At 40.1% G+C, this 22,211-nt stretch overlaps 6 protein-coding genes across 6 annotated transcripts; 3 read left to right on the top strand and 3 right to left on the bottom strand.

Moving 5' to 3' along the window:
• Positions 1–113: 113 nt before the first annotated feature.
• Positions 114–1,529, top strand: DSM5745_04831 (uncharacterized protein; the record flags this gene model as incomplete). The annotated part of the gene is made up of 6 exons (XM_026746847.1): positions 114–276; positions 349–368; positions 423–527; positions 581–974; positions 1,033–1,140; positions 1,189–1,529. The coding sequence occupies 6 exons, from the start codon at positions 114–116 to the stop codon at positions 1,527–1,529; spliced, it is 1,131 nt and encodes a 376-aa protein (XP_026604327.1).
• Positions 1,530–5,920: 4,391 nt separating this feature from the next.
• On the top strand, positions 5,921–6,983 carry DSM5745_04830 (aminoglycoside phosphotransferase family protein; the record flags this gene model as incomplete). The annotated part of the gene is made up of 2 exons (XM_026746846.1): positions 5,921–6,315; positions 6,413–6,983. 2 exons carry the CDS (start codon positions 5,921–5,923, stop codon positions 6,981–6,983), a joined length of 966 nt encoding a protein of 321 aa, XP_026604326.1.
• Positions 6,984–9,563: 2,580 nt separating this feature from the next.
• On the bottom strand, positions 9,564–9,908 carry DSM5745_04829 (uncharacterized protein; the record flags this gene model as incomplete). The annotated part of the gene is made up of 2 exons (XM_026746845.1): positions 9,564–9,592; positions 9,680–9,908. 2 exons carry the CDS (start codon positions 9,906–9,908, stop codon positions 9,564–9,566), a joined length of 258 nt encoding a protein of 85 aa, XP_026604325.1.
• A 1,193-nt stretch (positions 9,909–11,101) lies between these two features.
• Positions 11,102–12,767, bottom strand: DSM5745_04828 (endo-1,4-beta-xylanase; the record flags this gene model as incomplete). Its single annotated transcript, XM_026746844.1, has 8 exons — positions 11,102–11,260; positions 11,312–11,400; positions 11,570–11,658; positions 11,711–11,856; positions 11,930–12,051; positions 12,115–12,163; positions 12,229–12,269; positions 12,341–12,767. The coding sequence occupies 8 exons, from the start codon at positions 12,765–12,767 to the stop codon at positions 11,102–11,104; spliced, it is 1,122 nt and encodes a 373-aa protein (XP_026604324.1).
• An 826-nt stretch (positions 12,768–13,593) lies between these two features.
• DSM5745_04827 (NmrA/HSCARG family protein) lies at positions 13,594–14,526 on the bottom strand (the record flags this gene model as incomplete). The annotated part of the gene is made up of 1 exon (XM_026746843.1): positions 13,594–14,526. The coding sequence occupies one exon, from the start codon at positions 14,524–14,526 to the stop codon at positions 13,594–13,596; it is 933 nt and encodes a 310-aa protein (XP_026604323.1).
• Positions 14,527–20,728: 6,202 nt separating this feature from the next.
• On the top strand, positions 20,729–22,047 carry DSM5745_04826 (Zn(II)2Cys6 transcription factor domain-containing protein; the record flags this gene model as incomplete). The annotated part of the gene is made up of 2 exons (XM_026746842.1): positions 20,729–21,269; positions 21,329–22,047. The coding sequence occupies 2 exons, from the start codon at positions 20,729–20,731 to the stop codon at positions 22,045–22,047; spliced, it is 1,260 nt and encodes a 419-aa protein (XP_026604322.1).
• Positions 22,048–22,211: the final 164 nt, after the last annotated feature.

Raw genomic sequence — 22,211 nt, 5'->3', positions numbered from 1 at the left:
CCAGGATCTCAATGTGGCCTGACTGTAGGCAATCTCTGTCCCATGGAGCCGCATACTTAGACCGGTTATGGCCCTGGCCGCGGTCGCTTTTGTCATTCCACCGCGCATCGAAGATGCATGTCGCCCAGAGCACAGCGCCTACCGGCGATGTCTCCGAGAACCGACATGCGGCCATCTTTGGCGTGGGCATTGGGTTCATCGTCTTTGACTCAATTGTCATTGGACTGCGCATCTACGCACGCGCGTTTATGCTGCGCGCTGTGGGGACGGATGATAGTAAGTCGACCTCACAAACCCTAATCCTGCCACTGCGTTCACTCGGAAGCGAAACTGACCAGGATTTTTTAGTTTTGATGATAGTTGGCGCGGTGAGAATCTTTTAATTGTGCTGAGGATGTCAGCTCACTTACTGATTTCACCAGATACTCAATTTCGGATTGTCGGTGACGATCATGATCGGATCGAAGTACGGAATCGGAAAGCACGCCCTCGCCATATCAGAAAGCGACACCGTGCCAATGCTGAAGGTATTGGACCTACACTCCTTCATCCGTCGTCTTGACCACTCACTGCAGTGCAGTGCATTTGGGTCACCCGTCTTCTCTACACACTCTCCATGGGCCTGGTCAAAATGTCCCTGCTGTGGTTCTATCTGCGACTCGATCCCCGCAAGTTCATGCGCTGGGCCGTGTTCTTCGTCATGTTCATCAACGCCGGACTATCGCTAGCCAGCTTCATCGGTGCCCTGGCGGGCTGCAGCCCTCCATCTCTGTTCTGGACTGATCCAACCTCGAGTGGCTGCATGCCCATGGGGCCACAGCAACGCTTCTATGAGGTCAACGGTGTCCTGAATATAGTGACGGATATCCTGACATACCTTCTACCTGTCCCGATGCTGTACGGCCTACAGTTGACATGGCGCAAGAAGGGGGCTATTCTCGGGATCTTCGGGCTGGGCATACTGTCTATTGCGGGTGCGTATCGATCATTTCGCAACGTTCGTCGGCTGGCACTGATATGTTGCATGCTTAGCGGCCTGCGTTCGCTATGACTTTGTAAAGAAGCTATCCACCGCCAGCGAAGACTATTACCTCCTCTTAGCCGACTCCCTGAACTGGTGCACGATCGAGGCGTACGTCGGTATGCACCTCTCAACCCCACACATCATCACCCTCTAACCATATACAGCCATCTTCTGCGGCTGCGCCCCCTCACTCTCCGTCCTAATCAAAGCCCACGCCCCATATCTATTCGGTTCCAGCGCTGCGAAGTACCCAAACAGCGCCCAGACACCCGGCGCAAGCTACCAACACCAGCACCGACAGCGACGAAACCCCCTGAAAAGTAGTCGGCGTCAGGGACTCGGCGATACGACACTTGGTAGCCAGGACGCCATTGTCGATGGACACGATCATAGCCAGGATGGGATCATGATGAAGACGGATATCCAGATGGATGTGGCGCCGCGGGAGTCGACGGAGGATGTGAATTATAGAAGCGAGTACTATGATTTCGCGAGGCGAAGATGACATCTATGGTTAGACTTTACCAATTGATGCTTCTCCCATAATGCTGGTCGTTTACAGCCTGTTGGCGCATCTACTTCAGATAACCAGGTTGTAACCCATCTGCCCAAAGAGCTCGAAATACTAGAGACTTAATCGGGGGAGATGATGACTGAAATATATCCATTCTGAGAATCTTCGGGAATACGTCAACCAATAACTCATTCTTCCGAGTAAAGTCAAAAAGCAGAGTCCGCTTTCGTCTCGCTATTACCGTACTCTTATCCAGGGAGACCGATGTCAATCCAACGTGAAAAGGCCACTTGATGCAGAGCCCGTCCAACCCGTCACTGTTCCCGACCCAACGCAATAAGGTCCCAAATCAGCCTAGGCATCCAGAAGGTCCAACCCAGCCTCCTCTCCCAAGAACCAAAATCACAAAAGAACGAATCAAAAAAGCACTCACGTCTCGCACAGCATCATACCGATCCTCCTTCCCAGATCCCTATCAAAACCACCTAAATCAGTTCCATTTCCTCTAGGAAAACCAGGGCAAAGAAAAGAAAGTGACAAGCGTACACCACAGGTCGGACACTCCACCATCTCGGTACTGCGCACCTGCGCTCTCCCGTCGCCCGCCCACCCGATCGTGTCCGAGTACTTCTTCTGTCCTACCCGTCCGGCGCCTCTGCATTTGTGGCAGGTTACCTTGGTTATGACCCAGTGGTAGCCTCGGCGGAGTTGCGGCATGGCGGTGGGGACGGGGGAAGGCGGGATTGGAGGGTTGAGGGGGTTCGTGAAGATGAGCTGAAGCTTGGGGGCTTTGCGGTGCGAAAGATGAAGGTGAGCTTGGGATTCTGGGAACGATGGGTTTAAGAAGTGGGCGATGTCGCAGTTAAATATCCCAGTTCCACACGGAGCGGCTGATAATATGCGCTGGAAAGGGACCCTCAAGGGTAGGACTACCCAGTCTGGTCCGGTATTCCAGACAGCCAGCCAGCGTGGGCACCTGCACCGTTTGGGCTTACCCACATGTATCGGCTTATTTTATGTACGATTCCTGGCCTCACTGGCACCTATGGACTGGCCTAGTTGTCGTTCCTCTGATATAGCTCGGACATTTAAGACTTTGTGTAACCGCACTGGCTATTCAGGGCGTGGATATCTAGCCACCTGGGCAGCTGTCCATGGTGTAGTCTGCCTTGGGCAGCTTCAGGTGCAGACAGAACGGGCTAACTCGGTCGGACCAGAGTACTACTTATACGAGACACCAACCCTATCATCCAGCGGCAACCCCGCATACACACCCCAATGGCTCAATCTCTGTTTCTGCCACCAGATGACGTGGTTCCAGCGCTTTGAACGGCGAGTGAACTGGCGGGGCTCTCGGCTCAGTTTGCCTGAGGCTGGTCTCTGAACCCTAACTCAGTATCTTTCTGCCTGATTCCGGGCAAAGGCAAGGAATGGTGCCAGTTGAAACGTGGCGCGGCATAAGGCCGTATAGTCTCAGCCATATCTCCGCGAGGCTCAGCTAGGGCTAGGGCATAGTTCTCCGTCATTGGACATCAAGCTATGCTCAAGGCGATGGCGATGCCGCTTACACCCTGGGGCGGGCAAGAACTATGGCGCAGACCCTGAGTTCCAACATGATATCCCAGCGTTGAATCCGTATCTCTCACCACCGTTCACGCAGTACTAAGCAACTCCGTAAGCATGGTTGGATGGGGTAATTTTCACAGCTGATCTAGTAAGCGGGCGTTGTGAGAGGTGTAAAAGGGAGTGGTGGATAAACCGGATATTTATTAGAAATTGCCATACAGCTGATGCAATGTCCAGGCCACGGGTAATTGGAGAATTCATTCAGCGTGCAGATGCAAATCAATTAGTCCGAGTTGGAGTGCAGGTTGGAACAGTCAGTGGCTAGAGGGGCCGAGGCCTTGGCTCAGGGCTGCCACTACTCGTCACTATCGATGCCCCACTCTTTGAAGGAAAGAGTGGGTCATCTGACTCCTAATAAAAATCCAGGCGTAATAATAAATTAGAGTCCTCGAAGCTATTTAAAAAATAATTTCTTAGCTAAAATATAAGTAAATAAGTTCTTAAGTAGAGTAAAACAATCTTTAGGCAATAAACTTTATCTAGTATTAATATTAAATTAATATTTTTAAAACTGCGCGAGCAAACGCGTGGTATATCTTAATTTTTAATATTTTTTATTATACTACCATAAACTTTAAAAACTTATAACTTAATAAATATAAGAGCTATTAAGCTTTAAAAAGCAGGGTTTTAATTTATAAAAAAAAAATAATTTTTTTAGTACCTAAATTAGCTTAATTAGGGCCTAGCTTGCTATAATATCTTTTTTTATAGTTATTTAAGCACTATTTTTTAAGGCCTTTATTTATTTACGGCTATTTTTCTTAATTTGCGCATTAATCTCTGTAACTTTGTTTTTATTAATAGCCTTTTTAATTTTTTAATAGTATATAAGGCCCTGGTAGGCCTTAGGCACTTGCTTTTTTAACCTAGGCGCGTGTTTTTTTTACCTTTATTTTTTTAAATAGTTATCCAACTTTAAGGTCTTAAAAGCGTTGCTTGTAGCTTAATATTAAAGGCCTTTAAAGGCCGTGCAAACGCTTAAAAAAAAAAAGAAATAACGCGCTTTAATATTAGCTATTATTTGGCCTGAGGATTATACTATTTAAGAAGTAACTAAAAAAGAAACTAGTATAGCTATTAACTTAAAAAAGGAGGGATTAAAAAAGGAATTAGCCAGTGTTCTTGTTTATATAAGCTTTTTGTAAATATTAGCTAGATTTTTAATAATCTTATTTTTATTTATTATTAGTAAAGGGGTCTTTTATTTTTTATAATAGCTAATTTTTTTTAATATAGTGTTAATATTAAGCTTTCCTGGCACTAGGCCACACTTTTTTTATCCCTTTATAATAATTTTATAAGTAAATATCTTGGCTTAAATATAGGCAATATTATTAAAAAAATAAACCTTATTATAGTTAATCCCTATTACCTATAATATTTTATTTACCTTATTAGCATGGTTTTTTTTAAGCTACAGGAAAGGAACTAAGTTAAGCGGCTAAAGGTAGTGGGTAAAATAAGGTAATATAAAAAGTAATAAGATCTTTTTTTGGTAGGTAATTTAAGCTATATTTTATATTATATAAAATACATGCTGGTTAAAAAAAAGTAAGCACCATTTACCTTGCTGTTAGATTGTGGAATATATGTTAAAGTGTTAAAATTAAAGGTAGGCTAACTTTTAATTAATATAGCCTAAAGGGCTTATCTTAATTATAAATATATTATACCCCTTTAAAATATTTATAAGATTATATTAATCCCGTATCTGGACCTCCCTAGGGAATATAAAAAAAGGTGGGAAAACAAAGTTATTTATAAATATACACTTTACCAAGGTAACAAGCTTGCGCTAAAATACAAAGTTAATAAAGGGCAAAGTACCTAAATAACGCGTATAAATACTTTTTACACGCCTTTTTTAACTAATTTAAAAGCTAGTTTTATTTATATTATAAATATTTACTACTACAAGCCTATATAATTTAATTAAGTTATTATATAGGCCTATTTACTAGTAAATATTATTTATATTCTTGGACTGCGCCCTTTAAAATTTTTTAAATAGCTTATATATTTTAAAAAACTCCGGATGCCTTTTTATAAAGTGTTTGGCCTAGTTATTGTTAAGCGGTTTAGGTGGTTTTTTTAAATTAAAATAGCTAAGGCAAAGGATATTATACACGGTATATTTAATCTAGGTATTACCAAGGAAGGCGCGAAGGTTATTAAATTACTTAATATAATTTAAAAGGACCTTTTCCTGCGCGTTACTAAGTCTTTTATTTATTTTTTAACGCGTAGTATAAGGTCCCTTTTTAAAAATTTTTTTTTACAGGCGTTAATAATTAATATTAAATATTTTCGCGATTTTAGTAAGGTTTAGGTTAGAGTTTTTTAACTTTAAAAATATATAATAAGAGTGCGCTTTTTAAAAATTGTTTTTATTTTTACTAGAGCCTGTTATTATAAAAGTTAGCTAAAATATAGCTATTTAAAAATTTACCTTGGGATTAAAAATAAAGTTTTTTATTACTACCGGATTTTTATTAGGAGTTAGATGACCCACTGCCGCGGACGCGGTAGTGGGGCATTGATAGTGACCAGTAGGTATGCACGGGGTTACCTAGGTACCGTTAAAAGATAAAAGTACCCAATCGCTGTAAGCTGCCATTGGGTACCAGGGCTCTCTCCACGCACTACGGTACCATGATCAGACACTTGACGGCCACCTGCATGTCCTTAATTTGAACCCTCTTTCTTTGCCTATTCTTTCTTTGCACCTGCCCTTGACCATCCGCTTAGCTGCCATGGCATATTACTCACTGGACAACACAATCAACGAGTTCTTCTCCGCCTGCACAGTCACACAAGAGGAATGCGACAAAACCGCTGCAAAGCTTACAGGCAACCCCGTCGAGCCAGTCCAGCTGCAAGGCGCCTTCAGCTACACCGTCACAGCCGGCAATCTGATCGTGCAATTCCGCGAGCCCAAGTCCCCCCTGGACACGAAGACGCTAGATCTCGCCCGCAATATCTACGGCAGCGTCGTACCCGCTTGCACCTACAAAGGCACCATGGGCCCAGCGCCCTCGCTATCAGTCTACGTCATGGACAAGGTCCCCGGGCGCTCTTACATCGAAGCCCGCCTGGCACGGAGCCCGCCTGCTTCGTGGCTGGAGCAGGCAGTGACAGATTTCGCAAGGTAGGAGTCTCTCCCCCCAGGACCTGATTACATGTAGACTATAGTATGGGACGCGATGCCCCGCGACAAAACTAACATCCGTTATCTAAGCGGGTAGGTTCTTCGCCAAGTCATGGGTAAACCGACTCCCCTTGCCATACCACTCCGAGCTCACCCTCGCCGACCTACAGGCCAAGTTCGACCTGCTTGCGCGCGAGCTTCCAACACGGTTCATCAGCGCCATCACCACCCTGCGCGCCGAGCTCCCCTTGCTCTTTACCCCGGGCTACCCGCTCGTCCTCACGCACACGGACCTGTGCGAGATGAATGTCATGGTTGATCCGGAGACTGGCGGGATCACGGGGATCATCGACTGGGCTGAGGCGAAGGTGCTGCCGTTTGGGATGGCGCTGTGGGGGGTGCTGAATATGCTGGGGAGCATGGATTCGCGGGGGTGGACTTACCGTGCGGATTCGGCTGAATTTGAAAAACTGTTCTGGGATACGTTTTACGACATTGTTGGGCGGGTTTCGGCTGAGGAGGGACGGGCTATGAAGGTTGCGGAGAGGGTGGGCTTGGTTCTTCGGTATGCGTTTGCGTGGGATGATGGGGTTTCTGAGAGGGTGGTTACTGAGGAGGATTCGAGGGTTAAGTACCTGGATGCGTTTTTGCATCGTCTACAGGATTGAGAAGGCCAGTACCTCAATCGCCCGGCCAAGTCGCAAGACGGGAGACCGCGAGGAAAGGCGCAATATCTGCCCTCCCTCTACGTCAATGGTAAACCAGGGCAGTCTCCTCGGGAGGGGGCCGAGGCCTTGGCTGCCACTATGCGCGGGCTTACCCGTTGTCGGAACGTGGACGTCGACGAACTTGTCGACTTAACGGCTCTTATGCCGGAAGTATATACCAATCTTGATCCGACTCCCGTCCTGCCCGGATGACAGGAGCTCCGAGGTCCCGAGTCCGTAATAGGTAGGATAACCTATAGATAACCCCGTGCAAGCAGGATATTCGTATACTGCCAATACCCCCCCACACAAACGGCCCACCACTTGTAAGTAATTAATTTGTTTATCTCTATATAATACATCCTATATATTTTAAAATAAACGCCTTTTTAAACTATATTTGCTGCGCGCGCCGCGCAGTAATAAAATAATAATTTAAAAAAAGTATAAATATTATATAGGTATATTATATTATATAGCAAACTATATATAAATTAATATACTATATAATATATTAAGTTTTACAAGGTAAAATAATAAAAATTAATAAGTTATAAGGGTGGTAAGATCGGGCACGGCTAATTAAAAAAGAGTATTTACGCTAATTTAGCAGAATTTAGACTTTAGTAAATTTACTAGAAAAATTATACTATATTTAAATATATATTGCATTGTTAAATATTAACCATTTACTAAAATAGTAAATAACTCTAGAACTTTATAAATTTAAATATTAAAAAAACTTATATAAAGTAACTTAACCTCGCGCTTTTAATATATTTACTTTATTTTAATTTTTATTACAATTTTATGGCGCTACAAGCCTGCAAAATTAGGAGTATAATTATAAAGGGAGTGGCATGTAAGGTTCTTAGCCCTTAATTAAATAAAGCTATACTTTATATGGAAAACCCTATATAAACAAAAGCTATAATAAATCCCAGCATGTATTCCTTTACACACACTAACTAGGTAAGCCCTCCACGTACCTACCAAGCCAAATTCTGTGCTAATAGACCTCTAAATAGCTTCATGAATACAGGTACTTTAATTTATATGCGATTCTCTATAAAAAACCAAGTACCAGCACGTTAACGGCCTCACCAACGCGCCGATAACCTTGCCAGCGCGTTAACGGCCTTGTTCCTAGCTAAACACCACGCGGATAAACCTCCGAATAGCTTCATAAATACAGGTACTTTAATTTATATGCCATTCTTTATAAAAAACCAGGTACCAGCGTGTTAACAGCCTTGCTAGCGTGTTAATAGCCTTGTTCCTAGTTAAACACCACGCGGATAGACCTTTAAATAGCTTTATAAATACAGGTACTTTAATTTATATGCTATTTTTTATAAAAAACTAGGTACCAGCGCGTTAATAGCCTTGCTAGCGTGTTAATAGCCTTGTTCCTAGCTAAACACCACGCGGATAAACCTTTAAATAGCTTTATAAATATAGGTACTTTAATTTATATACTATTTTTTATAAAAAACCAGGTACCAGCGCGTTAGTAGCCTTTAATATTAATTTATAGTTAAAAAACCTATTTACTGCGCCTTAAAATAACTTTAAAAATAAGTTTTTAAAGGTTTTTATTATTAAATTTACTAGTAAGGTACGGGTATATTAATTTGTATAAAAGATTTTATAAAAATTAATATACCTGTATTTTAACGCGGACTTAGTAATTTTTAAGTAAGTGCGCCCTGAAGGCCTTTGTTCGCGTTTATATATTATTTACTATATAAACTAAAATAGCTTAATTACACGGGCACGTGAGGCACTAAAACTTATTCTAACACTAAATGTGTCGGCAGTATACGAATACCCGTGCAAGCAAGCAGAGTGGATCGAACCTTCGTTTAGACTTTGAGCACAGATCAAGCGTTGATCAGGTCATGAGACCTATCACCCCCAGCCTTTGGACACAACAGCAAAGTAAAGGTCGGAGAATTGCGCTGGCCAACTCAAGGGGTATATTAAAATTTAGGCACTTTTCCCACATGGCTGGGGGAAATTCCATGTGCTTCCAAGCTTCCATCGGACCACGGGTGAGACAAGATCACGTGCCCAGCACACCTAAAAATGGGAAAAGCGACCGGCGTGATCCGATTGGACTGGCCCAGGACATTCCAAGGTTCGTCCAAGGAATCCCAAGGAATCTGCATGTGCTGAGGTCTGATAGGTTTTGAAGATTCTGAGTTGAGCAGATGGAGTGTTGAGGCCGCGTCGCATCGCTTAGCTATATCTACAGTGCGGCCAATCATAGCCATGACCGAGAGAATCGCTAGGTAATCACATGGTGTTGTATCCTCGCTCCCGTAGAGTAGATGTATTCAATTCAAATGCGCAAATGGTATCGTATCCCAGTCGCTAAAATGTCCATCGCATCGTAACATAGTACATCGAAGAAAAGATAAATTATCCAACCAACGCCAATCCGTCCCAAAAGCAGTTGATATGTACTCCGAACCCGAACCTTCCAACTCCAATCTTTTGTCGCGAGATCGCCGTCGCTCTCTTATCGCCATGTAGTCGCTAATACCTCGACGAGTCATCCGCAGTCACTAAGTAATGTCACTGTCAGCCACCCATCCATCCCCAATACCACCCACATCTTTCAAAACAAGAGGTCGGGTAGGATGGATACATACTCGCACTCTCCACATCCCTCGGCATCGGCGTGCGACTCTCGCGATAGTTAAAGCCCATGTTCTTCAGGCGCACCGAGCGCATGTACATCTGCTGCTCGCGCGGGAAGTCGTGCCCGACCAGTCCGCCCTCGGCCGGGTTGTACTGGCGGAAGAGCGCGGCGCCGAGTGTGACGGAGGCCAGGCAGGCGACGATCACGATGACGATGACGGCGGAGTTGCTGAGGCCCATGGTGTCTTTTTTGATGTCTTGGGTGTAGGAGTGGTGGTTGTGGTGGGAGTGGGTTGGTTGGTTCGGAGATTTGTATTGGTATTTGTAGATGTAGCGAGTGTTATGGGTGAGTATGCCAATGCAGGTGCTGGTGTTGCTTTAATACATAATTTGGTGGTGGTGTGGTGGTGAGGTCCGACAGTGAATCGAGAGGCCGAGCCTGGGAGGCGTAAGTGAAGCCGAAGGTGAATGGACAAATCGAACCAGGATAGATCTGAGACCGGGGGAGAGCGATAATATAAAGAGCGCAAAATAAGCAAAGAAACAAGACAGCCGGGTCAGGCTCAGCCGGAGCCGGATAGTGCAGGTGGCAGGGTTGGAACTGGCAACGAAAGGCCGAGCTCATGCCCATTATTGCATGGTGAGCTGGATTCTGTTTCTGGATCTTCGGCGTTTCTTTCTCGTCCGTTTGGTCCATCCACGCGGCCCTCGAGTCTCTGTCTTGGATCCAGAGGGGAATCGCGCATCCCATTGGTCGCGGTGGGGATCTGCGCTGCCCGCTTACGATCGCCAGTGGCTGTCTGGACTCTGGCGATCGGGCGTCATCCCATAACGCTTGTTGAGCTGTTGATGATCCAGGGCTGGAGGGCTGGTGTTTCTTCCTGTCGGCCCGCAGCGATTGCGTTGCTGATCGACAAGTGGACCGGTGCATCACAATTCAACTCCAGCAGTGCAACACTGCGCCCGAACAGCATTGCAAACCCGCCCGCGAACTATCGACAATATTATGCGCGCGCATCCGTGCGGAATTGAGTTGAGGCTGTGCTGGTAGGTCCACATTGGCTTGACATCCAGCTCAGACTCAAACTCAAATTCCAGACTCCAAGACAAAGAGCAAAGTTCAAGATCCTCGGGCTAGCGGGCGCTCGTCAAGCCGTGATTGGCCCGCCGATATAATCCAAGCGTTTCAGATTTAGGCATCACCATTCTAAGAATAGACTCGTCATGTGACTGTCTCAAAGCACTTGTAACCACTGGAAGACAACTTGATTGCGATAACATCGTAGGAATGAGTTATATACGACAACAGCTTGCTGGCTCAAAACCCAAGAACGGTATATATAGTCGATCCCTGCCTGCTCACCTGCGACCTCGAGCAATCCTCGACTTCGCGTGACTTCAACTTCCACCCGACCATCACCATCATAGGCGACCTACGACAGAGCATCGATGATCGCAGTATAAGCGTCCTTGGGCTGGTAGTTGGCGTCATACAGCAAGGGGGTGAGGCTCGAGCGCCACGAGTCCTTATCCGAGACACCCCACACCGTGATCCCGACGCACTTTTCCTCTTCGAGACAGGCGTTGAGCAGCTAAGTATCCCGTTAACAGGGGTGGGGACAGTGTCATTGTGGGTGCCTCACATTCAGGTAATCCGACGCCGCGGCGCCCGCAATATCCAGCTCGGTGATGGCGACCTCGGAGACGCCCGAGTCCGCGAGCGAAGAGAGTGCTGTTTGGGGGTGTTAGCTTAACATCACCACTGTCACTTGCAGAAGGGGCACGTATCCTGCGGCCTCGGTGCTGGACCAGTGGCTAGCGCTATAGTGGCCCTGGGAGCCTGAGTTGAAAATATCAGCAATGACCGCGACCCCTCTTTTAAACATTAACCGGCTGCATACCAATCCCGTCAATCGGCACACCCTCCGAAATCCACTTCTTCACGTACGACGCCATCGCCTGCGTCTTGGCGTAGCTGGCCGAGTCGAGGCTGTACCCCTTAGTACCGGTACTGTATGGTATAAGTCGCTGCGCACACTCACTTGTAATCATTGATATAGAGCTTCGCGTCCGGGTCCGCAGCGCGCGCGGTCTCAAAGGCAATGCGCACAAAGTCCTCGCCGAGGAGGTTGTAGAAGACGCTGGAGCGGAACGTGCCGTCTTCGTTGAAGATCTCGTTGACGACGTCCTGCAGCAAGAATGAGTGGCTGCGTTGCAGGGTGGGTGTGGGGGTTCTCTCAGGTGGGGAAGGGGTTCGTTACCCAGTGCATGATCTTGCCCTTGTACCGGCCGACCACTTCGGTGATGTGGTTCTTCATTGCGGATTCGAGGGTCGATGCGTCGGTGATGGAGGAGACCCAGGAGGGGAGCTGGGAGTACCAGACTGGACAAGCGCAGGTCAGTTGGCAGAAGGTCCCTGGCTAAGGTGGGAGTGGGATCGACGTACCCAGGGTATGGCCGCGAATCTTCTTGTTGTTCTGCGTCGCATAGTCGACCTAACACCTTGTCAGCACCTGCATCGCCACCCCAAACCCTAACCCAGTCACAAATATTTGCATACCAGATAATCAGCCCCAGTCCAGCTAAAGCTGCCCTGCGACGCTATTCACCAAAATCAACCATCAGCCTGCCCTCCTCTCACATCCATTCCAGAGACCATAGGGGAGACGCACGCTCAATCGAATCCCACTTCATACTATTCTCCGGCGTCAGCACCCCAAACTGCTCCCGCACAATCGCCTCGTTCTGCGCGTTCTCCAGCAGAGTCTTATCGGACGCCGTGCCGAAGTACTGCTTGCCGGCCGCGACAAAGAGGTCGTTGAGGGTGCTTGCTGCGGCAACGCTTGCGCTGGAGACGGAGCTGGCGGCGAGGCTTGGGCTGGCGCTGGCGGAGCTGGCGCTGGAGCTGGCGATCGAGCTCGAACTGCTAGTCGGGGTGGCAGTCGCAGTGGTGACGGCACTGGTGCTCGAGGTGATGCTTGCGATGACGGCGGCGGTGGTGCTTGCGCTGGCGTTCTTGGAGTGGCGCGGGCGGCAGACGCCGGCGGAGGCGAGGGAGGCCAGGAGGGCGGCTGAGGCGAGGGATTTGAGGTGGACCATTGTGGTTTGGGTTGGGAATGGAAGAAATGACAGTAATAAGGAAATGGATTGAAAGAATGAAGACAGTTGAGGTAGTTGGTGCTAAGGAACGAGGGTACAGCTGCCAGAGCTTAGATGGTTGACACGACGAGACAGCAGAAACTACGGGTCTCAAGTCTTATATATGGCTACCCAAGAACGGGGTAGATACTGAATGGGAGACAAACCCTGCCCGGAGCAGGACCGAACAACGGCGGTTTTAGCCTGATTGGCACTTCCATTCTGAGAACGGATGAAGCCTTGTACGGCGTAGGGTCGGCATGGACCGCGGACGAGCCACGGCTAGCCAGGGACAAGAAAGCTATGATGGGGTCCGGCCGTTTCAGCCAAGGACCCTGGCCCAACTGTCATTTCTGCAGGCTCCTGGCAGTGGCACCTGCAGGACACGGAACGGCGTCCAGGCCTTCTCCGCGATCGACGTTCTGCACCCCGCATTTTCTTCTTCAGCCTATGCTTTACCGTTCCTTCACTTGCTTTTTGCCTATTAACTGGCTTATTTCCGGCACCGTGGGTGTTTTCTGAATGTCTTTGGCGAGGGCGATGTCCGTGCCCGTGGCTACGGGCCTACGGCGCGGATAAAGTGGTGTGGGGTTGCGCTGTCTGGGATAGATTAAACCGTTTCAGGGTTGAGGGTTAGCATTAGGTAGACTACCAAGAATCATGACAGCTGCCAAATCAATACAAACATTGATGTTATGAAACAGAAGCAAAACAATAATGCCCGTGTTCGTTCGCGGTCCTAACCCAGCCTTATCCGCCCAGCCCTATCCCAGCCCTATCCAGCCATTCAAGCCCTAACAAACGTCTCCTTCACCCATTTCTCCTCCCGCTCAAGAAACTCCGCAAACGACCCCATCTCAATCCCAAAAGACTTCATATACTCCACATCCACCTCATCAACCACATCCCGCATCATCAACTGCGCACCCACAAACGGGTTGCTCTTCACCTGCGCATCGATCTCCTCCTGACCCAAGTAGTCCGCCTTCAACTCCCTCCCTGTAACCTGCGAAAGCGACCCCAAAATCCCATCCAGCGTCACCAACTCCGACGCAATCGCAATATCCTTCCCATTATATCTCTCCGGGTCCAGCAGCGCCGCAGCACCAAATTTCCCAATGTCACGCGGGTCAACCATCGGGATGACCGTGTCGCGCGTAAACGCCGTCGTAAACTTGCCATTCTCAACAAGACCCGGATACTGAAACCCAACGACCGGCGCCAGGAAATTCGTCATGAAGTTCCCCGGCCGGAGAATGGTATACCTGATCCCGGCACTGCGCACAATATCCTCGACCTCGTTCTTGGCCAGCACGATATTGCCAGCGAGGCTGCTGGCATCCCAGTACTTGCAATGGTTGGGGTTCGTAACGAGAGCGCTTGAGTAAACAATGTGGTTGATGCCGAGGTCCTTCGCGACGGAGATGATGCGCTTCGCTTGGCTAGGTTCTTGCGTGAGGTCGCCGAGGTTGGGCGAGAGGTTTAGGAAGAGCGCGGTGCAGCCGGCCAGGGCGTTGCGGATGGAGGGCTCGTCGTTGAAGTCGCCTTTGAACATGGTGACGCCGGCGGCTTGGAGGGCTTTGCTGCGCGGGGTGGAGAGGTCGCGGGTGATGGAGTGGATTTTGACCTTGGTGGGGTGCGAGCTTTGAAGGTTGGTGATCATCGCGCTGCCTTGGGTGCCGGTTGCGCCGCAGATGAATATGGTGGATGGGGAAGACATTTCGGAGAATGTTTGGATTTTGGTGAATGGAAGTTGCTTTGGATATGCCGGACTTATACTGCGATGTTGGTGTCAGACTTGTGGATGCCTTAGGCCGATTACTAATAGATTTTTCCTCTGCTTATTAGAGAACACTTATCTAAATTTATTTACTTATTACTTTAGATATAATAGGGCTAGGGCTTTAAAATATAGCTTATTTAAAGTACCTTAATTAATTTTTTAAATATTTTTTAATTTAAACCTTTTATTATTTATATTTATTAAGTTATTTTTAGTTAAAGTTACCTTATTATTTATTATTAAATAAATATTAAATTACCACCTAGTATTACTAAGCTAACTAACCTATAAAATTATTAATTATAAGCCTAGTAGTACTTTATTAAAAAAAATATTTAATTATAAAATATAATAGCTAGTTAGTAAATTAAAGTACTTATAATTACTTATAACTTATTATTATAAATTTTTTTAATTTTACCTTAATAATTAGTAAGGTCTTTATTATTTTAAATACTAATAATAACTAGTTAATATAATATAACTAGTTAAAAAATTATGTTAAAGTAATAAGCGTTTAAAATTATATAAATTTAAATATTAAAAAAAATAACTTTTAAAAAAGCAAAAGCTTAAGAAACCGCTCCCAAGAAACTTTAATAAAATATAAAAAAAATAAAAAAAAAAGTATTTTTAAACTAATAATAATAAAGTAATTAAAAAAAAAAAGGTTTATCCTATACTAAAAAAACCTAAAATTATTAAAAATATATTAACCTTTAAAAAGTATAAAAAATACCTTAAGGCCTGTAATATATATAATAAGCACCTTAAAAAATAAATAACTTTATATAATACCTTTTTAATAATAATTTATATAATAATAAATAAGAACTTTTATAAGTTATTTAAAAAAATAAATAAGCTATATAATATATTAATTATTTTCTGCAGGTAATTTTAAGTATTTAAAATAATAAAGTTATATTATTTATATATAAAACTTTAATTACTTAAAGCAAGCTTAATTTAAATATTAGTAATATAAATTAATTACTAAATTAATTAGTAAACTACACTTTATAATAAGGGTATAAAATTTTTACTTTAAAAAATAAATTAATAGTAATACAGGACTTTTTAAAACATGTAATACCTTTTAATTTTACTTTTACTAAGTAAAAAAATAAAAAGCTTTAAAATAATAAACCTTTAAAGTTTAATAATATTATAAAATACTTTAAGTATTAAACATACTTTAGGGCCTAGGTTAAGTAAGCCTTAGGTAAATAAAAACTTATAAATTTATTAATATTTACTATTATAACTTTTATAATATATACCACCCTTAAAGGCATTAGTTTTAAAAAAAATAATAAAAGTTAAATTAAAAAAATTAAAAAAAAAAGCTAGTAAAGGGGTTTAAAGAAGCCTTAAAGGCTAAAAAATAAGCTAAAAAAAATAAGGGGCTAAAAAAGTATAATACCTATACTTAAAATTATATAATTATTTATTACTAGTACCTTTTTAATATAAATACTTAAAAAAAATAATATTTAAATATTAATACTTTTAAAAAAGTTTTTAAAGCAATGGCCAACCCGGATATAAAGTAAAAAATTAAAAATATTTATAAAGGCGCCTTTAAAAAACTTAATTATAACTTTTATAAAAGCAAGGGTAAAAAAAAAATATTTAAATAAAATATATATAACTATTTATTAAGTATTTTACGCCTTGGCTATTATAATAAATAAATATAACTTTAGTAATATAATAATTATAAATAATACCTTTATAATATATATTTATAATAATATTACTAGAATAAAAAATATTTATATAACTATACTAAATAAATTAAAAGAAATTTTTATTAATAATATATTAAATATAATTAATATAATTAGTATGTTTTTAGTAAAGATAACTTATATTAATAGTTTAAAATAAATCCTTAAATTTATAAACTGCGCGTATATTAAAGGCTTTTATATTAATATTATATTACTTAATTTTTTAAAGCAAAAAGAATTATTTTTTAATACTTATAAATACCTTATAAAAAATAATTATAGCTAGTTAATATATTACCTTGGAGTATACTAGGGATTTAAAATATTTAATTAATAATATATAAATAAGTACTTCCCTAATTTAGCAAAAGTATTTAATATAATTAAGGTAAAATATTAATAATTAGCAAAACCAGGAGTGCTTACTAAAAATATTAAACTTTAGTATTAATATATAGGCCACCTAGGTAATAAGCTAGTATTATAACTTTAAAAGTTAGCCTTAGGGGTAAAAATTATTACTTTAAATAAGAATTTTAATAAATATTATTTTTTTACTTTATTTACAAGCTTGCCAATACTTTATAATAAATATTTAAAAAAGATTTTTTTAAATTAACTTAACTATTTAAAATTATTTATTTTAATATAATATAGCTTAGCTTAAAGTTATAAAATAGCTTAAAATAGCTTTTATACTTTATTAATAATTATACTTATATATAATTTATAATTTTTTATAAAAATAAAAATAAGTATATTCCTACTTTTTAATATTTTTATAATATAATAAAAAATTAATATAGCCGCAAGATTATAATACTTTATAATAATAATAAGGGCTTTATAAAATTAAATAACTTTAAAATTAATACTTAAAAAAAGTTATTATATATATAATTATTAAAAATATACTTAAATAAAACTTTATATTAAAGTATTAAAAAGGCCTTATTATAAGGCATGCCTGGGCTATAATTTTAAAGGTAAATTTTTTTAAATATTTTAACTTTAAAACTATAAAATTAGCTATATATATTCTTAATAATACACCTGCTAAAAATCTAAAAAACACCTAGTTTATTTTACTTATATAATTTTAAGCCACTTTTAATATCCCGCGGCCTATTAATTTATTAAATATATATATTTTTAGCTATATAAGGTTTTATTAAAAAGCTATAATATAATTTAAAAAGCTTATTAAAAAAGCTAGTATAAGCTATCTTATTAAATATAATACTAGTAATATTTAAAAATTATAAAATCTTAAAATAAGGCTATACTAGTTAATTTTTTAAGCATGTAATATTATATTTAATAAATTAAAGTTTTATACTTTAAATAATTTATTACTTATTAATAATTTATATATTATAAATTTACTCCCGCCCAAGAATACATAGCTAAAAAAAAGTAAACTTTTTTATATTATTTTATTATTTTTTATAGGGCTTAAAAAAGATTTAAAAAGTAATAATAAAAATAAATTAAATAAGCTTATTAAGGCTTTTAAACTTAAACATAATATTAAGTTACATGCTATTAATAATAATACTAGCATGGGGGGTAAAAAAATTAAAGTAATTAATAAAAGTACTAACGCCCTGCAACCCGTGACTTATAAATTATATAATAATATTAATAAAATACCACTTACTAATTTAATTAATTATATTAAGTTCTTAAATAAGTTAGCTAACTTTATTTTTATTATATTAAAAAAATTATAAAATAACCTTATTTAAATTTAACTTTAGCGCTACTATAAATAAAATTTTTAATATAAATATTAGCGCCCCTAGCAGTTTTTTTAATATAAAATTTAAAAAAAAAATAAAAAAAATTACCTAACTTTAATCCCTACTTTACTAGTTAAAATAATTATTTTTAATTAAAAATTTAAGTATAAAAATAATAGCGTACTTGTGCTTAATAAAAATAAAAATATAATTATAAAATTTAATAAAATATAAAAATAAGTTTTTTAAATTATTAAGTAAAGGCCCCTTAATATACCTTTAATTAATAATATTTTTTATTTAAATAAATAATATTGCAGTAATTTATACGCCATGCTTATAAAAAATTTAGTATATAAATAAGTAATATTTTTTATTACACTTAGCGTAATTATATAATAGCTTTTTTTTACTTTATAACTTTACTAAGATAATACTTTACTGGAGTTATAAAATTAAAAAGAAATAATAAAAAGTTTATTTAAAAAGTAGTAAATTAAGGCGGCTAAAATTAAAATAAATAACCTTATAATAATAAGCACCTATAAAATAATAAAAATACTATAAAAAAATAATATTATTATTAAAGTAAATATTTAAATATAAGTTTAATACCAAGGGCTATATAACTAAATTTAAAGCAAGGCTTTATATACATGGAGATTTTTAACCACTTATAAAAATAAATATTATAATATTAATACTTATTACTTAACTTTTTTAACTTATAATAGCGCTTGCTGCTTATTTTAATTTAAAAATTAATTAATTAAATATTATAAATACCTTAATTTAAAATATTATAAATAAAAAGGTTTATATAAGAACTCCGCATGAATATACACTAAAAAATAAAGTATAAAAATTATTAAGGCCTTTATATAAACTGCGCTAATCTCCATGTATTTAATAAAAAAAATTTTTTATAAAACTTACTATGTATAGCCTTAAGTAAGTGCCTAAAAAAAATACCTTTTTATTAGTAAGTATTTTATTATTATCTTTTTTATTAATAATATTTTTATTTTTTATTAAAAAACTTATAAAGCTTAACAAGCAGCCGCGGAGTTTAAAAAAATATATAATTAATATATATAAAATTTATAATATAGGAGCTATGTAATAATTTTTTAATATTTAAATTATATATAATTATAGGAACTAAATAATTTACTTACTTTAAAACTTTTATATAAAAAGTTTTAAAACTTAGTTTAATTTTTTTAATTTTAATTAATATTTAAAAATATTATTATTAGTTAAACTTAAGCTAGCACCTAATAAATATTATATAAAAAAGTAAAATATTTACCTTTATTAATAATTTATTAATTTTTTTTTATTTAATTATTTAAACATAACCTAAGGCTTTAAAGACCGCAAATAAATTAGTATAATACCTTATAAATTTAATAAAGGCTTATATTAAGGCTATAAAGTAAGTAATTTAATATTTTATTAAAACTACCACGCTTATTATAATATTTAAAAAAATATTAAAATAATTACCTATATAACTAGGGATAACCTTACCTTTATTATTAATATATTTTATATTAATATAAATAAATAATAAAGCTTTAAAAATTATACTATAAAGCTATTTAATAGCTTAATTAATTAAAAGGTAAGTTATTAATAAATTATTATTACTTTTATAACTAAAGCAAAACTCCTAGTTATATTAAAAGTAGGTAAATACTTATTTTAATAAAAAAAACTTTTTAATAAATTAAAGTTTAATCCCGGGCAAGATCTTAAGATTTTATATAATAATTAATAAATTATTTAATTACTTATTAAAAAAATCCTAACTTTATTATTAAGTTATAATATATTAATATATATTATTACTAGCTTTAAAAAAATTTTTTAAAAATATTAAAGTATATTAAATCCCTATAAATAAGTAATTAGCTAATAATTTTATAAAGCTACTTAGGCTAATAAAACACGCTAAATTTATTAAGTAACTTAAATTTAAAACTATTTTTTTTTAATATTTTTTTTTATTTTAGTATCACGTTAATTTTATTAAATTTAATATAAGGGGGTGTATTAAACTTGTAAATATTTTAGGCTAATTATTAATAAATATTTTTTTTACTTATTAAAAAATACTTATTTAAATTTATTTACTTATTACTTTAAATATAATAGGGCTAGGGCTTTAAAATATAGCTTATTTAAAATATTTTAATTAGTTTTTTAAATATTTTTTAATTTAGACCTTTTATTATTTATACTTATTAAGTTATTCTTAGTTAAAGTTACCTTGTTATTCACCGTTAAGTAGATATTAAATCACCGCCTAGCGCCACTGAGCTGACTGACCCGCAAGGTCGTCAGTTGGGTGGCTTTATATAGGCTGGGTGAGGTGCGGGGCTAGCATCGAGGATGTCAGATCCACGTGCCACGATAGATATTACTATACCTATAGTTACACTGAGCATGACTTGCGGCACCCTGCGGACTTCCACTGCGCTAAATCCAGCCAGGGCTTCATTGTATACTACCTAACTTAGGGCTGGGGCCTTCCCTGTGCAGATAGCAGCGGAGGCCATTCTTAGCGTGCGGAACTGCGCCAGATCGCCCCACACCCTGATCCCCCCAGGTGCCCGATTTTCCCCTTTCCATCCCCGTCTACTCAGCTCAGTCACCATGAGCTCCGTGGAACGTAACAACCCGCCGCCCCGGCGCAAGTCCTGTGACGCATGCAGGGCCGCCAAGCGCCGCTGCGATCTCGCCCTCCCGGCCTGCTTCCGCTGCACCCGCAGGGATATCGCGTGTGTTTACCCGGGACTGCCGGCGGAGCAGATCCCTGAGTTACTGGCGCTGTTGAATGGACATGATAATGTTGGTGGAACAAATGCATGCGCTGAGGAATTTATGTTTGATGCTATGCCGACTCCACCTATGCTAGACCTGGGTCTCGAAACGCCGAGCCAGCCGTTGCCGTTACCGTCGGCGTTCGAGGACCAGAGTCGATTGTACACCGTTCCAGTCCCGGTATACACCGGCAATGGAGAAATGGTGCACGTTCGATCGGAAATGACGTTCTCGCTGTCTGAGCTCATGGCCTCGCGCTTCCAGTATGCTATCGATATCCTCAAAGACACGCCTCGGAAGATGGTTACTGAGAATCAGACGCCCTGGTCTCATGCCCAGCTATACAGCAATGGGATGCCGAAGGCTATGCAGGGTATGCTCTTTATCTTCTATTTACCCGGGAAGCTATATCAACTCGACTAACGCGCCTAGACGCCTACGCCTGCTGCGCCCTGTACATCGCCAAGAACCCCATCAACGCGCCCATGATCACATCGCACATTCACTCGCGGCATCAAGAACTCACTCTGTCGCCACTGCCCTCATCACCCCCCGACCTCCTAGCACATACACACGCCCTGCTCCTATACACAATCATGTCCCTCTTCGACGCAGACCTCCACGCGCTGAATACGTCGGTGCATCTCGACACCCTCACCATGTCAGCCCTCCAATCATCCGCCTCCCTCCTCTTCAGCAGCACGCACTTCCCCCCATCCCCATCCCCATCTCCGTCTCCAGACGGCACAGCCACAAACTCAGCTATAGTGCCCCCAGCAGGAACAGCACCATCCTTCTGGCCCCTCTGGACCGTCGAAGAATCCGCCCGCCGCACAATCCTCTTCACGTTCTACGTCCTGCAGATCCTGCGTCTGTTCCGCGGCGATCAGGACATGAAGTGCGATGGGAAGCTCGGGCTGCTGCATAGCTGGTATGCGTCGGCGTATCTGTGGAATGCGCCCTCGGCGGTGGAGTTTGGGGTTGCGTGGGAGGGGAGGGAGCATTTTGTTGTGCGGAATGTGGATTTTGGAGATTTGTTACGGGATGCGCAGCCTGCGGATGTGGATGTCCTTGGGCGGATGCTGCTTGTGACGAGTTTGGGGGTTGAGAGGGTGAGGGGGTGGTTTGGGGGGAGGGGGGCGGTTTTGTAGGTCCAGGATTCTTCCATCAGGTAGGGTGCTAGGAGGATGGATTGGTTTGTCTCTATAGTTGCTGCTCGGCTGTATATAAGGCTTTATCGGGGATGTTTCTGATAGACCACAAAATGGTAACACTCTGCCATTGGCTCGGATAGAAGCCCGTGCTTTCCTAGTTG

The sequence above is a fragment of the Aspergillus mulundensis genome, assembly GCF_003369625.1.
Source record: "Aspergillus mulundensis strain DSM 5745 chromosome Unknown scaffold_4, whole genome shotgun sequence".
Lineage (NCBI taxonomy): Eukaryota > Fungi > Ascomycota > Eurotiomycetes > Eurotiales > Aspergillaceae > Aspergillus > Aspergillus mulundensis.
This window is presented reverse-complemented; position numbering and strand designations above follow the sequence as displayed.